At 36.5% G+C, this 16,134-nt stretch overlaps 1 protein-coding gene and 1 pseudogene across 5 annotated transcripts in view; both read left to right on the forward strand.

Annotated features, from left to right (window-relative positions):
* Positions 1 to 16,134, forward strand: part of TRAPPC8 (trafficking protein particle complex subunit 8) — a 105,855-nt gene that overhangs the window by 74,681 nt on the left and 15,040 nt on the right. For all 5 annotated transcript variants that reach the window (XM_006150568.3, XM_006150569.3, XM_006150570.3 and 2 more), the window contains 7 exons: positions 746 to 1,188; positions 3,311 to 3,458; positions 6,517 to 6,613; positions 7,308 to 7,376; positions 7,462 to 7,520; positions 7,933 to 8,106; positions 14,325 to 14,426. In XM_006150568.3, coding sequence (XP_006150630.1) covers positions 746 to 1,188; positions 3,311 to 3,458; positions 6,517 to 6,613; positions 7,308 to 7,376; positions 7,462 to 7,520; positions 7,933 to 8,106; positions 14,325 to 14,426 — 1,092 coding nt within the window. The remainder of the gene's footprint in view (positions 1 to 745; positions 1,189 to 3,310; positions 3,459 to 6,516; positions 6,614 to 7,307; positions 7,377 to 7,461; positions 7,521 to 7,932; positions 8,107 to 14,324; positions 14,427 to 16,134) is intronic.
* On the forward strand, positions 14,699 to 15,720 carry LOC102476327 (protein transport protein Sec61 subunit beta pseudogene; annotated as a pseudogene).

Genomic DNA, 16,134 nt, shown 5'->3' on the forward strand with positions numbered 1-16,134 from the left:
TAGTACAGGCCCACAATTCATTATCTGAAATCCTGAGGCCAGATGTGTGTTGAAATTCATTTTTGCTTAACATTTTTTTTGAAGTGTGTATGTAAAGTATTCTCTAACCCCTGTTTGTTTGTGACAACAGCTAGTAATCAAACACATTTCTTGAACAAACTATATGAATACACATTAAATGGGAAAGTCTATTAAAAACTTCCATAGTTAGGTCACATTTTGCCTTCATGTAAATTAAAAGTCTGATATTATTTGGAGGTTTTTAGATTTTGAAATTATGGATATGGAATCATAGGACTGTTTGTTCTTCCACTTTAAGACTCATAGGATATCTTTTCACCTTGATGTAAAAATGCATATTTGAACTACTGTTTAAATTGACTATAATAAGGGCCACAAGACTGATAATTACTTGACTCATACAGCTATGTTAATTATTTATAACTTTTTTTGTACATAATCTACAAGGGTGTGAAAGTTTTGATATGTTATCCCTTTTGTTATTGATGTTTTACCATTAATCCATAACTCTAATATCTAGTACTCAGTAGCAGATAGTATTGGTCTTGTCTTGTGTTTTGTAAAATGGGGTTGTTAATTTCCACATACCTAAGGAGATATCAAAGAAAATCAGTGAAATACTTGTAAACTTGTAGTAAAGAGTTATATCATCTTAACATGTTATTCATTGATGGTTCAGAATTTTTAACAGACAGTATAATAATGTTTTTTCCCTCCAATGCAGGTGTTCTTTATACATTTTCCTACAGGGCTCCTCTGTGGAGAAATCCGAAAAGCATATGTAGAATTTGTCAATGTCAGCAAATGTCCTCTCACTGGATTGAAGGTTGTTTGTAAACGTCCAGAGTTCTTTACTTTTGGTGGTAACACTGCTGTTCTAACACCACTAAGTCCCTCAGCTTCTGAGAACTGTAGTGCTTACAAGACTGTTGTGACAGATCCTACCTCTGTGTGTACAGCACTCATATCATCAGCTTCTTCTGTAGACTTTGGCATTGGCATAGCAAGTCAGCCAGAGGTGATTCCTGTTCCCCTTCCTGACACTGTTCTCCTACCTGGAGCTTCAGTCCAGCTACCAATGTGGTTACGTGGGCCAGATGAAGAAGGCGTTCATGAAATCAACTTTTTGTTTTATTATGAAAGTGTTAAAAAACAGCCTAAAATACAGTGAGTATCATAAAACTTGCTTATTTAACCACTATGTTTAATATATGTATATACATATATTCAAATAAACATTTTGTTATTTGTTAACATACATCATTGCTTATCAAGAAATTACCCCTTGGGCCAGCAGGTGGCATGGTTAAGGCACTGGACTCCCACATGGCTGACCACGATTTGAATTCCAGACCTGGAAGTTTGAAAGTCATACCAGATGTGTATGCATGCATACCTAACATCCCAGGAGGAGAATAGAGGAGAAGGGGTTATGGCATGGCCATCTCCCTGGGGGAATGATTTCTCACTGTCCGTGTCACTGTCTCTCTCTGGCAAGCATATGCAACCTATGACCAAAAAAAAAAAAAAAAAATCCTAAAATAAAAGAATTATCCCTTTGCAGATTATGTGTGATGCTTATATTTGAGGTTGTTGCAAATTTAACTGTAAATATTAAGTAGACAAAAGTGAAAAAACATGTAACTTCATTAATTTCTTTAGCTTTATCTATGAACATCACAATTCTTTGCTATGACTAGGTATTGTGGCCCAAATTACTGTATAATAATGAAATTAGCAGGTACCATGTATTAAAACAGGTTGGCATTTGTATGAAAAGACAATCTGCATACAGTCTTATTTTATTTGATTGTCAGGAAAGTCATGACATATTTTTCTATACAAAAATACAACATGACTTTCTCGATGACCCAGTATTTTATTTTATTTTACTATGGGACATACGCACTACCCAGAGACAGAGGCAGAGAGGGAAAGTGAGAAAGCATCCCCAGGGAGGATGGACACACTTCAGTTCCTTCTTTTTTCTCTTCTGGGGATTTTGGGCATGCATGCATATACACCTGGCATATTTTTCAAACTTCAGGGTCTGGGACTTGTACCATGCAGTCAGCCATGTAGGATCCAGCTGCCTTAACTTCACACCATCTACTGGCCCCCAATCATCTTTTTAAAAGAAAATAAATTTTTTTACCTTTCCTTTCCTCTAACACCCCCGCCCCCTTCCAGGAATGTGTAAATATATATATATATATTTACAGAACAAATGATTAGGGTGAATTTTATAGTGGGTAATCACTGAGGAAATCAAACCCACTGCCTCATACCAGGATCTGTGGCTTAATATATTGCATTGTGCATCACTACAGTGTTTATCTGTGATAGCACCATGGTCATGTTTTCAAAACTAACTAGGAATAGTTGTGCTGCATTTATTTTGTTTAATAGAATATTTAAAATATCTCATGAAACTTACTGTGAGGACAAAATGAGATTTTTGTACACACAGGTATATTTTAGGTACATACTAAATGTTCATCTTCTTTAAGGTGCTAGAGAAGGGAGTACTCTGGCAAAGGCAAATAGGGAAGGCTTTGTGGAATGTGCTAGTGGTTAAATGAACTTTCAAGGAGAGTCAAGATTTCAGGATTTAGATATCAAGAGGGTGACAAGAAAGTAGTGGATATTCCAGGGATTAGCTGTACACATGAACAAAGATATACAAGTTAGGGAATATAAAAAAAAGTACTTAGTTTGGCCATAGTGTAAAAATGTGTGTAAAAGAAGTAAAGGGGAATAAACTTGAAATGTGAAACTGTATTGTGGTGAGCTTTGAATGCTAAGTTGAAATTTGTATTTTATTCAGTAGTTGTTCAGGAACTTTAAGCCACCATCTCAGAAAAGGCATATTTAAGACATTACTCTATGAAGATTATTTTCATGTGTTTTACAGAGGAATTTGATGAGCAGGGAAAAACCCTAGTCAGGGATACAAAAAACTGAGATGAAGGAATTGCACTGAAGTTAGGCCAGTTAGCCTAGTTTTAGTTACATAATTGTACTTTATTGCATTTTTGTTTTTTTTTTTTAAGACTCAGAATGGTGCTAAGAGGATTTTGGGGTTTTTTTAACTTTTTTTTTTTTTTTAAACATTATTTGTTGTGATTTTTAAACCATGGAGTCTGGGACTTGAGCCACGAAACTGGCCATGTGAGAATCCAGCTGCTTAACCACCACACCACCTGTTGGCTCTCAATTTTTAAAAATCTATTTTGGAATTAGAAAAGAGAAACTCTTGGGTTAAATTTGCATTGTTTTACTTCTTCAGTCACAGAATATTAAGACACACTGCAGTTATTTGTACCAGCCGATCTTTGAATGTTCGAGCCACTGTCTGCAGAAGTAATTCTCTTGAAGATGAGGAAGGCAGAGGAGATAATATGCTGGTCTTTGTGGATGTGGAAAATACCAATACTGTAAGTTGTTTTAAAACTGAATTCTGGGGCTGGATGGTGGCATAGTAGTAGCATATAATGCTCTCTGAGGCAGACCTACATGGGAAGGTTCCACGTTCGCATACAGAGACTTCCCCTGAGTATGCTGGGCATGCATCCAGGGGTGGCTGAAGATGAAGTTGTATTATGGCTTCAAGACTATTGGGAGTTTGTCACTTTTTCTCTCTCTGTTTTTCTCTCTCATTCAGGGAGTAAATAAAACAGGAACAAAAACAGGAAGGATCTTCAGTTTTGTCTTTAATTGTATTTGAAATATTCTCTTTGTTTTTGGTAACAGGTTTTTTTTCTTTCACAAGATAGCATAAGCTAGGAATTTAAGAATGTTAATATAGAATAGTGTGAAAACATCCTCATTTTATGTTAGCTTTGTAATTTTTTCTCCCAGACTCTCTTTAAATAAAAAGAATCTGGTGACATTAATATAGTACATAGTCATATGTATATGAGTATATGATTCATATACTATATATGATTATGCTAATAACTCATCCTGTAAGATCCAATAAAGTGCTTTCTAGTCTCACCATTGAGAATAATCTATTGGTATAAATAAAAGTATGAAGTTCTGTTAAGATTTCACGTTCAGTATGAACTGGGTAACCTGTCACTTACTCATTTCTGACAGTACCCTTATCTAAGGTAGTCCCCATATTTTACCATTCCTGTTTATGCACTCAAAATATCAAAATGAATATTGTTGAAGACACTGTGATTTCACGATTAATATAAAACCTTAGGGACCAGACCAGCAGTGTAATGGTTATATCTTTGGATTCCCACTAGTCGACTGCAGTTCAAGTCCTAGCCCAATAGCTTGAAACTCAGGCTGGGAGCATGTGCAAGCATTCCCAAGATCCCAAGATCCCAAGAGGAGAGAGGAGAAAGGATAGCAGTGTAGCCATTCCCCCGGGGGGGGTGGGGGTGGGTAATTTCTTAACTTTCTGTCTCTCTGGCAAGAACACATGCCCTATAGCAAAAATCTCTTTAAAAAATATAGAAAACCTTAGCCTCAGATTGATTTAGTTCAGAGGCCTCTTAAAATGTTAGTTATTGGGAACCAGCAGTTAGCGTAATGGCTATGTCGCTGGACTCCCACGTAGTCGACTGCGGTTCGTGTCCCGGACCCGGTGGCTTAAAACTCACGCCGGGCGCGTGTGCGTGCGTGCCCAAGATCCCGAGAAGAGAATGGAGGAGAAGGGATTGCGGCGTGACCATCCCCCCTGGGGGGTGATTTCTCGCTTTCTGTCTCTATGTCTCTCTCTGTCTGTCTGGCGAGTGCACGCGCCCTACAGTGAAAATCTCTCCAAAAAAAAAAAAAAAAGTTAGTTATTAATTGTATAATGTCCTTTGCTTTTAGCCTCATAAATATGTAAAGTCCTTTTTTTTTAAGGGTTCGTATATGGATACTTCAGTTAACTTAAAAAACAAACAATATTTTGGGCCAGCCCAGTAGCACAGCAGTTAAATGCCATGCATAGGGAGCCAGATCCCACAGAGCCTGAATCCTGGCCCCAGAGGCTTGAAAAGCATTCCAAATGCATGTGCATACATACTCAAAATCCTGATGTGATGGAGAAATGTAAGAAAAAGAATTGCAGTATGACCATGCCCCTTTGGCAGGTTCTTTTTGTCTGTTTGGCAAGTGCACATGCCCATTGGCAATTTAAAAAATATTTTAAAAATTAGTAAGAGTGGGAAAAATCTAATAATTTCATATTGGCTCTTATTCAGGAGAAAAAAATGATATACTATTTACGTAACTTTTTATCATTTGTATATTGGGATTCTGTTTTGTGACAGTTTTCGGCTTGTTTTTTTTGCCTTCTTGGGAATGAGATATCTGAGAAGGATAGGAAGAAATCAAAAGAAAATGTGGGCCAGCATGGCCTGAGAGTGTGCAATTTGAGTTCTAGACCCAGTGGTTTGAAAAATAGGCTGGGTGTGTTGTGTGTGTGTGCCCAAAATTCCAAAAGAGAGAGAAATGGTGAAGAAGGGATTGTAACATGACCATGCCCCGTGGTAGGGTGCTATCTCACTTCCCCCTTCTTTCTCTCTAGCAATCACATGTCCTCTGGTAAATTCTAAAAAGAAGGAAAATACTGCAGTCTTGATTTAAAAATTGACAACAAATACCTATTTTAACTACCAGTAACTCATTATAACAGACTAATAATTGAATGCCTTTCAGTATTTTAAAATTTACCACTTGAGGGGGCCAGGAGGTGGTATAGTAGTTGGGGTACTTGGACGCCCACATGGCCAACTGTGGTTTGAGTCCCGGACCTGGTGAACTGATGCAGGCGTGTGTGCATGCATGCTCAAAGTCCCAAGAGGAGAATGGAGCAGAAGGGATTGTGGCATGGTCATTCCCCCCCCCAGGGGGTGATTTCTCTCTCTCTTTCTCTGTTGCTCCTACAAGTGCACACTCTAAAAAGAAAGAAAGAAAGAAAGAGAGGAAGAGAGAGAGAGAGAGAAAGAAAAAGAAAGTAAGTAAGTAAGTACCACTGGGTGTGCATCATAGTTAACAAATACTTGTCGGTCCAGCCTGGTGATGTTGTTAGTAGCAAACTGAACTGCAGTGCTAGAAGCTTCTTGACCAACCACACTTTGGATCTTGGAACTGGCTTAAACACATCTAGGTACATGTGCGCATGCCCTTGATTATGGGGAGCTGAAGTGCTGGGGGAAGATTTTGTGTTATGGTGAGACCCTGTTAAGGGTGGTGCTTCTCCCTCTCTCTCCTGTATGTATGTGCTCTCTCTCATAAATAAAATGAACTTAAAAAAATTCTTAGGTAAAATACTGACTTTTGCTTGATATTTAGAGAGGGATTCAAATAATTTAAACTTTCTAAACGGTATATTGTTATTTTATTTCAAAATATGAATTTTATTTTTATCTTATGTTAATTGATAATGACTTTGGTAGTAATGTCTAAATGTCTAAATTTTATTCTCATTGGAATATTCTAATTTAGTACTTCTAAATCCTGAGTGACTCTCCTACCTCTTTTTGACAGAGTGAAGCAGGCGTTAAGGAATTTCACATAGTACAAGTATCAAGTAGCAGCAAACACTGGAAGTTACAGAAATCTGTAAATCTCTCTGAAAACAAAGGTTTGCATTTTTCCCTCTTCATAGAAAATTCTGATATCTTCAGTGTTTGACTTTTCAGAATAGTACTAGAATACCATGAGATTATACCTTTCTTAGAATAAACTTCTTTAAGCATTAAATGTTTTTATTAGTTTATATGACTGTAAATCAAAATACTTATTCTGATCTAGTCTTCCCTATCTTTTTGTTCACCTTCATATCTTTTCTACTTGCATTTTCGTTTTTCTTTGTAAAATCAGTGCCTGAGATATGATCACGGTCAAAAATTTAGACAGTACAGGAACAAGCAGTTGGCGTAATGGCTGTGTCACTGGACTCCCATGTAGTCAACCGCAGTTTGAATCCCGGTCCCGGTGCCTTGAACTCACACCAGGCGTGTGTGCATGCATGCCCAAGATCCCGAGAGGAGAATGGAGGAGAAGGGATTGTGGCATGGCCATCCCCCTGGGGAGTGATTTCTCACTTTCTATCTCTCTTTCTTTCTGGCGAGCGCATGGGCCCTATAGCAGAAAACCTCTCCAAAAAAAAAAAAAGATTGACTTACATTGAGATGAAAGTAAAGACATTTTTCATTAATCATTATTTATAAATATGAACTATTTTTCAATTTCACAAAGGAAGTCTTTATAGTCGCTTAGGTTTTAAAATGTTATAAACTTAGAAACATCTTTGAAATTTTCCCTTTTATTCTTAGATGCCAAACTTGCCAGTAGGGAGAAGGGAAAGTTTTGCTTCAAGGCAGTAAGATGTAAGGATAAAGAAGGTAAATTCATTCTACTTTTCACACTTTCTTAGTCATTTTATATTTTATGCCAATGATATGATTAGTTTGTTTTTCTATTTTTTAGCTGCCACTCAGTCCTTAGAAAAATATACCTTTGCTGATATCATCTTTGGAAATGAACAGGTATGCAAGAAAGCACAATAGTGTTTGATTTTAAAAGTTATAGTTCTTGGGCCCAGCAAATAGTGTGGTGATTAAGGCTCTGAATTCCACATGACCAGTCATGCCATTTAAGTCCAGACCTGGTGGCTTGAAAAACATGCCAGGTACATGTGTGTGCATGCTGAAAATCCTGAGAAGAGACTGGAGGAGAAGAAGTTGTACCAAATCTTTTAGGTGTCTTAATGGCCTACCTGTACTTAACCACACTGACAAGAAATTATTGAATAATCCTTTTGGGTATATGTAAGTTATAAAAGTGTACATTTTGACCGGGTATATTTAATTGAACTAAACATGAATGATGCAAAATAAGTTTTGACAGGACATATTCAATTGAAAGCATTTACATAGACAAATGATTTTCTTTTAACAGATAGTAAGTTCAGCGAGCCCATGTGCAGACTTCTTTTATCGAAGTTTATCCTCTGAGTTGAAAAAACCGCAAGCTCAGTTGTCTGTGCACACAGAAAAACAGTCCATAGAAGATGCTGTGAAATTGATTCAAATGTGCAGTGAGGTGGATTTGAATATTATCATATTATGGAAGGTATGTTTTACTAAATTATTTCAGCAAGCTTCACTAGTATTTGATTCCAAACCTGAAGAACAAATGGCTATTATTGTTTCTATTTTTCTGTTTATCTTTTCCAGTTTCAATACTGAATGTGCCTTATAATTCTTTATAACACTTTCATAATGACTTTTTTTGGGCTAAAAATAGAATTTATTCAAATTAAATGACTTTCTTCTCTGTATTACTTCAGTTGTTGTGTGTTACTGAGAATATTGTAGGCCTGGTAGCTCCATGAAAGCAAGTGGTGTTACATTCTTTATGGGCATTATCCTCTAAAGAAGGAAAAAACACCTCACCTCTAAGTACGCTTATTCAGGCTTCAGTAGCCATTAATTTGTTGCTAGTCATATTTAATCCATTTTATTTGCTTCATCCCTTTTTAAAAAATTAGTATCTTCATTTTTTGCTGTAGTGTTTCTTTAAAAAAATTTTAGAACTATTTAATTTTATTTATTAGTGTTATTATTCACTTTGACAAGAGGGAGAGTGAGAAAACAGGTCCAGAACTTGAACCACAGTCTGCCACCTGGGAGTCCAGCACCCCATCCACCACGCCACCTGACAGCTCCGCTGTAGTATTTTTTTAATGATACCATAGTTCATCTATTAATGTTTCTGTATATACATCTAACTGATGAGGACTTTTTTGTTTATTGCAAATCCACAGTATTGTTATCTCTTTCAGTGAAATGAATACTAATTCCTTAATAAGTAGCTGATTGTTTGTGTTGTTTTTCCAGATTTTTTGAAAATGCCATTTTGACTTGTTTTAAAAATCAGACCCAAGTAAAGTCCACAAATGGCAGCCCAGAATGATATTATTTAGGCCTTAATGTTTCCCAGAGTTAACTGAACTGTAATACAGAGGAGTTTTATTTTTTACAGTGTACCTTTTTGTATCATATGCATGTTATTACCTACTTTTAAAAATGGTTTTATGGTGGGACCAGCAGTTAGCATAATGGCTATGTCGCTGAACTCCCATGTAGCTAACTGCAGTTCGAGTCCCAGGCGCAGTGGCTTAAACTCACGCTGGGCTCATATGCGTGCATGCCCAAGATCCTGAGAGGAGAGTGGAGGAGAAGGGATTGTGGCATGGCCATCTTCCCAGCAGGTGATTCTGGCTTTCTATCTCTCTGTTTCTCTCTGTCTCTCTGGCAAGCACATGCACCCTATAGCAAAAACCTCTCCAAAAAAAAAAAAAAAAAAAAGATTTTATGGTAAAACGAAGGATCTTGTCCATACCCGAAGTATATGACAAGGTTTTGATTTTGTATTGTCAGATACAAGAGCCAGCATAGAGACATACCTGTAATAGGTGACTAATATATGTATTTTAAATTGATTCAGACATTCTAGAGTATTCTTTTACTAAACCACATGCTTTTAAGTAAACCATTTATGAAACCAACTTGGCTTTGAATGAGTTTCAAATGAAATACTAATTAAATAAGCTGATACTTTTGTTGTATATAAAAGGTGTTTTATTTTAAAATGATCAATGGGACCAGCAGGTGACACGATGGTTAAGACACTGGACTCCCCCAAGGCCAATCACAGTTTGAGTCCCAGACCCAGTGGCTTAAAAAAAAAAAAACACGTTAGAACACATGTGTGTGGCTAAAATCCAAAAAAAGTCCCAAAAACTGAGTAAAAGAGAAGGGATTGTGGCATGGCCATCCACCCTAGGGGGTGATTTCTCACCTTCTGTCTCTCTGTCTCTGTTTGGCAAACACATATACCCTATGGCAAAAACCTAAATAAATAAAGTAAAATGGTCAGTTATACAATTAGGCTTGAAATAAAATGTTCTTGAAGGTTACAATTAAGAGGATCTATTTTCAGACTGAACATCATTGACTAAATGTAAACCACTATCTGTTACATAAATGTGCACTAGACCTTTGGCATTTGTGTTTATCACCCCATGGGTTCATGCCATATAAAGATCTATATAATTCTGAGACTAGATTTTGAAGAACATACTCATTAAGTCCACGATAACCTTGGTTAGAAGGGAAATGTTAACTTTTTAAAAATGGCCTTTAACAAGAGCACAATACTAGTATTGATGATCCCATTAGAAAGAAGACAGAGATTGTAATATAATGCTCCTTGACTAGAAAATGAAAGTTTGGAGGGAAGCTATGCTCTAAACTCCATCTTCTAGACTCCCAAAATATTCAGATAAGTGGAGGGGGAGATTTTGTCACAGAATGACCAGAAACCTCCACAGAGGCACAAGAAACATGAGAAACCAAGAAAATATCTCTCCCCTAAGGGAAAAGAACAATCCTTCATCATCCATAGGCAGTACAGTAGAACTTGTGGAAATGTCTAATAGAGAATTCAGAATATTCGTAGTGATAAAACTAAATGAGATGCAAGAACTGAGAGATAATGAACTCCAGAGAATGCAGGAGAAAAGAGACAATGAGTTCCAGCAGGTGTTGAAGTTCTTCCATGATCTGAAAGAGGAAATACACACCATAAAAAAGAATCAAATGGAGCTATTAGAGATGAAGGCTGCCATTCAGGAAGTCAAGACCTCCCTCGAAAGTATTAAAAGCAGATTAGTTTGTGCAGAAAATCGAATCTCGAATGTTGAAGGCAAAACCTCTAATCTAGAGAAAACAACTAAAGAAACTGTGAAAATAACCCCCCAAAATGAGAATACTATACGAGAAATACTGGACAGCATTAAGCACCCAAACATCCAGATAATTGGTATCCCAGAAGGTGAGGAAACTAATATAGGCATTGATAATTTATTCCATGAAATCTTGGAAGAAAACTTTCCAAATCTAGAGAGGCATTCAAACATGCAGACCCAAGAAATGCAAAGGACCCCTAACAGAATCAACCCAAGAAGATCTTCTCCAAGGCACATCATAGAAAGACTGGCCAAATCTACAGATAAAGACAGGATACTAAAATTGGCAAGAGAGAAACATCAGGTTACTTATAAAGTTTATCTAATCAGACCTCTCATCAGAAACAATGTGAGCATGGAAAGAATGGGAACATATATTCAAAGTGTTAAGTGAAAAATAGTTTCAACCAAGAATACTATACCTGACAACATTACCTTTCATATGGAAAAAAAGGATAAAAACATTCTCAGATAAGACCTGAAAGAATTTGCCCAATAACAGACCCACTCTTCAAGAAGTTCTGAAAGGAGTGCCCTAACAGGAAAACTAAAGACATATGTAGAAATAGGAGAACAAAAGGCTACGAAGAAAATGACCAATTTAATGCTAGGGACAAGAAATATCAATAATAAAGTTGAATGTTAACTTCCAGGATTTAAGCAGAAAGATTGGACCACAACAACACTGCATATTCAACAGAAGAGAGTTTGAACATCAGATTTAACTGGTGAATTAGAATATTAGGACTTTTGAATGAAATATTACTGATTTTTTTTTTTACTATGCTTTATTTTTCCAATTTAAGCATTTACTTTCCTTTGAGTTGTTGATAGGTTTAGCAATTTGTTACAATATTTTTGTTTGTTTCTTTAAATGGAAACCAACTTTTCTTTCTTCCTGATCCCCTGGAATTGGAAAATATTTGGGAGTATTCTTATTTTGTGGCAGAAAGGTTATTTGTATAAGACCATAATGCTGGTTGCATTGAATCAGAAATTGGAAATACTCATTATTGGACAGGGCTTTGACTAGAATGTCATTATCTTAAGATTAATCAGGAAACTATGGAACTAAGGTGGATCTCAAGCCTACTGAAGCTCTTAGAAAGATAGCCTGGCACCATGGATAGTTATGCCTGGCAGAGAGGATTAGAGAAGAAATATGAAAGAATTTATAACATAAAATAACCTGGGCTTTTCCAGCCCAGCATTGTAATCAATAGAGATTGTGAAAGAGCAACCGCACCAGAGGATTATCTCAAGAAGGACATTGAAGGAAGAAAAAGAGACTGATCTTTGCTAGCAGATATCACAGAATACTTGGCAGGCAGAGCTGAATTGAGAAGGTTTATGTGTGACTTGTGTGCTGGGAATTTGCTTTTCAACAATTTGAGTAGTTGACATGTAAATATGCTCTCAAAAATATTTAAAACCATACTCTATCTGTTGTTATAGAGTCACAAACAAAATTGTACGATATTATAAGAAATATTTTGAACATTATCTTTAAAATTCAGTATTTTGAAATTTTGAAAGTTGTTTATTAACTGTCAAGAGCTATGGAGTATAAGCAAAAGTTTTTTGATATGTAAAGTAAATGTTTTGGAAAAATGTGAAAATAAATAAATGAAAAAAGAAAATGGAAGTTTGAATAGACTATTAAAGTATGGCATATGAAATTTGAAACTGGCTAGTACCTATAGCAAATTTATCACTTATTCAGTTGAGAAAGTGACTGGATTTTCTTTAGCAAGGGTTCTAAGATAATACACTGAATTAAAGGAAATCTAGAAAGTCTTTTAAGTTGTGGAATAAAGTGCACAGAAAGCTTAGGACTCTTCAATAAAATATTCAAGAGAAAACTATAAGCTTGGACAACATTTTTTTTTTTAAGAGGTTTTTCACTATAGGGTACGTGCGCTCGCCAGACAAACAGAGAGAGACAGAGAGACAGAAAGTGAGAAATCACCCCCCAGAGGGGATGGCCACATCGCAATCCCTTCTCCTCCATTCTCCTCTCGGGATCTTGGGCACGCATGCACACGCGCCCAGCGTGAGTTTTAAGCCATCAGGTCCAGGAGAATAAAGTGCACAGAAAGCTTAGGACTCTTCAATAAAATATTCAAGAGAAAACTATAAGCTTGGACAACATTTTTTTTTTTTAAGAGGTTTTTCACTATAGGGTACGTGCGCTCGCCAGACAAACAGAGAGAGACAGAGAGACAGAAAGCGAGAAATCACCCCCCAGAGGGGATGGCCACATCGCAATCCCTTCTCCTCCATTCTCCTCTCGGGATCTTGGGCACGCATGCACACGCGCCCAGCGTGAGTTTTAAGCCATCAGGTCCAGGACGCGAACCACGGTCGACAACGGGGGAGTCCAGTGACATAGCCATTACGCTAACTGCTGGTTCCCTTGAACAACAATTTTATGATAAAGTAGTTCAGAACGGAACATGGTACAACTGCCAACCAATCTTAACCAAAAATAAGATTTTTTTTTTTAAATCTAAACCTTCATATAGGGAGGAAGATGTATTATCAAATTAGCTAGGGCTGCGGGAGTGATTGCTTCTCAATCCCGTGGGACCTTTGGAAAAGACATTCATCATGTCTCTGGACCTTATCTGCTAGCCATTATCACCTTTTGAGTAAAGGTCTCCCCTCCCCCTCAGGAGCCACACTCCCACTTTTCTGGGCTATGCACATATGGATGCTGCGCAGGTCCTGGGCAGTCCTGTGTCTTACTGCATACTATCCAACATGTGATCTATGACTGGCTAATGCCACTTGTCCATGATTAGTACAGAAACGGAAAATAAGCAAGAGACTTTTGTAGCATTTTTGACTAAGTAATTTTATGTCTTTTGAATCTAATAGTAAAAAAATGAACTTGTTCAAAAAAATTAAGTGTTTGTATTTGCATAATGTGACAATAAATAAATCAGAGCTATTTGTAGATTATATATTTCCCAGGATTGAAGCAGTACAAGAGGGAGAGGAGTCATAAAATGGAGCAAGTATTTTAAGATAGATGAAATCAGCTTACTATATTGGAAGAAAAAGCTATATATTTACATTTAAGGTCTTAAAGATATAACATTTTTACCTACGGGATTTATGATTGTACTCAACTGATTTTGTTCTGTGTATTAAACCCTATGTCATTTCAGAAGCAAGAATACAAGAATAAGTCTTTTGTTGGTATATTGGCAGTCCAGTAAAGAAAAAAAATTGTGGTATAGCACATATTTCTTTTGTAAAGTAGGTTTTTTAAGAATTCTAGAGAAAATTGGGAAATATTTCAAGATATGTCTCAATACCCAGGCCAACTGTGTTATATTGAAACAAAACAGACTTTTGACAGATATTTTACTGATTAAATGAAAAAACAGAAATGAAAGTGCTGATACAGCACTGAGTATTTATAATTGATAGATATTAGCCATATAATTTCTACTTTCTATCAGATATTAAATAGGCTGCTTTTAAAGGTATTGCCGAGCATGCTAACATTTTTGTACATCCTATTTTTCAGGCATATGTTGTAGAAGACAGTAAGCAACTTATTTTGGAAGGACAGCATCATGTTATTCTTCACACTATAGGAAAAGAAGCCTTTTCTTATCCTCAGAAACAGGTAATAGCATAGTTTGCTTTTAAGACTTTTCTATAAACTTGTAAGTTTTTTTTTCCCCTCTTTGGTTTTCATGTAAACTATAGTTTCAATAAATTAGTTGTAATTATTTTTACTATTTTTTTAATAAGAAAATGCTAATTTAATTGTGTTGCAGATTAATAATAGCTATTAACCTTCAAGTGTTTTAAGATAATTTTTCTTTATGAATCTGAATAAGTAAAATCTTAAGGTTACCTTTCTTTTACCTTATATGTTTTATACTTGAATAGTTTTTAACAATGACTGTGTTATCCCCACAGATCTTTTCCTTTAATGTACTGATTCATTCAGAAAAATTTTTAAAAACTATATCAGAGCAGAAATATACAAAGTCTTAAGGGTAGCATTCCAGTCATATTATACAAATTGAATTCAACCTTGAAGAAAATAAAAATGTAACTAAAGAGAGAAACTGTCAACCAAATTGGTCAGTTCTGAAAACATAGAAAAAGAGAAGACATTGCCAGTACCCACCCAAGTACTGTCCTGGGATAGATGGACTATGCTCGCTGATAATCAGTATTTGGTGTACTAACCATGGTTATATCTCCTTGGTGGAAGGGACCAGCTTGACACCAGTCAACAGTTATGTGACTAACCTCCCTTGTCTGAGTTCATATTTAGTAAGCAATCTTGAGAAACTTTGTTTCTTGAAGAGTCTATCAACAGACAGACTGTGCCTTAGTTAGGCTGTTGGCATGTTATATTTATTGTGAGGCATTATTACATTGACGTTCTGGCCTTACGCATTTATCTGTATGAACTATGTTATGTGAGTTTGCATTTCACTGTACCTTAGCTCTGAGAAAATTAGATTTCGTCCACTTCAGCACCTTGTCACCCTCCAGTTTGCAGCATCCTGGTCCTACCCCCAATGCCACTAATATGGGCTCCTTGTGCTGTCCCAACAAAGCAGTGGCTGCCCTGGTATGATCCACTCTCTGGCAGAGGAAAAATGCCAACTATGGAACAGGGAATGTAGGCCGAACAAACGTAGCAGGCACAGGGGGCATGTGGTGATTCTACACAGAATATTCACCAGGGTAGGAACATGATTCTGTCTAGTACTGGTTATGAGTCTTCTGTTCATCACTTCTGTATTTGCGTCGCATATTTGGGGCAAGCATCCTAGTTCATAAATTTGACTACAGTTACCTGTCTTCTGAAAAAGAAGGAAAAAAAACCACCTTGTCTTGAACCAAAAGCATAGGGATTTTCTGTTCATGAGAAAAAAATTTTCTGTATACTTTCTATTTTACCAGAAACTTTAAAAATTCTATTTTTTAAATTTTCTTTTTTTAATAAATTATTTTATCTTTACTTTATTTATTATTATTATTATTTTCCAATTTGACCAAAGAGAGACAGAGAGAGAGGGGAAGTGAGAAAGAAAGCCACCAGGTCTAGGACTTGAACCACAAGTTTGGTATGTGGGAGTTCAGCACCTTTAACCACCACACGACCTGCTGGCCCCAAGAAGAATCAATTTTGAAGAATCCGTTTTTTTTTCTACATGAGTCTGTAAGGATGAATGATAGATCCTAGACGAGGATAAAAACACCAAAGTGCACATCATTTTTTGAGGCCTTCTCAAAGACAGACAACTACCCCATGCATGGCAGGCATATTCTTCCATGGTTTGTGTGCCAAAAGCATACCACTCTTGCAT

The sequence above is a fragment of the Tupaia chinensis genome, unplaced genomic scaffold (assembly GCF_000334495.1).
Source record: "Tupaia chinensis unplaced genomic scaffold, TupChi_1.0 Scaffold000290_1, whole genome shotgun sequence".
NCBI classification, from domain to species: Eukaryota; Metazoa; Chordata; class Mammalia; order Scandentia; family Tupaiidae; genus Tupaia; species Tupaia belangeri.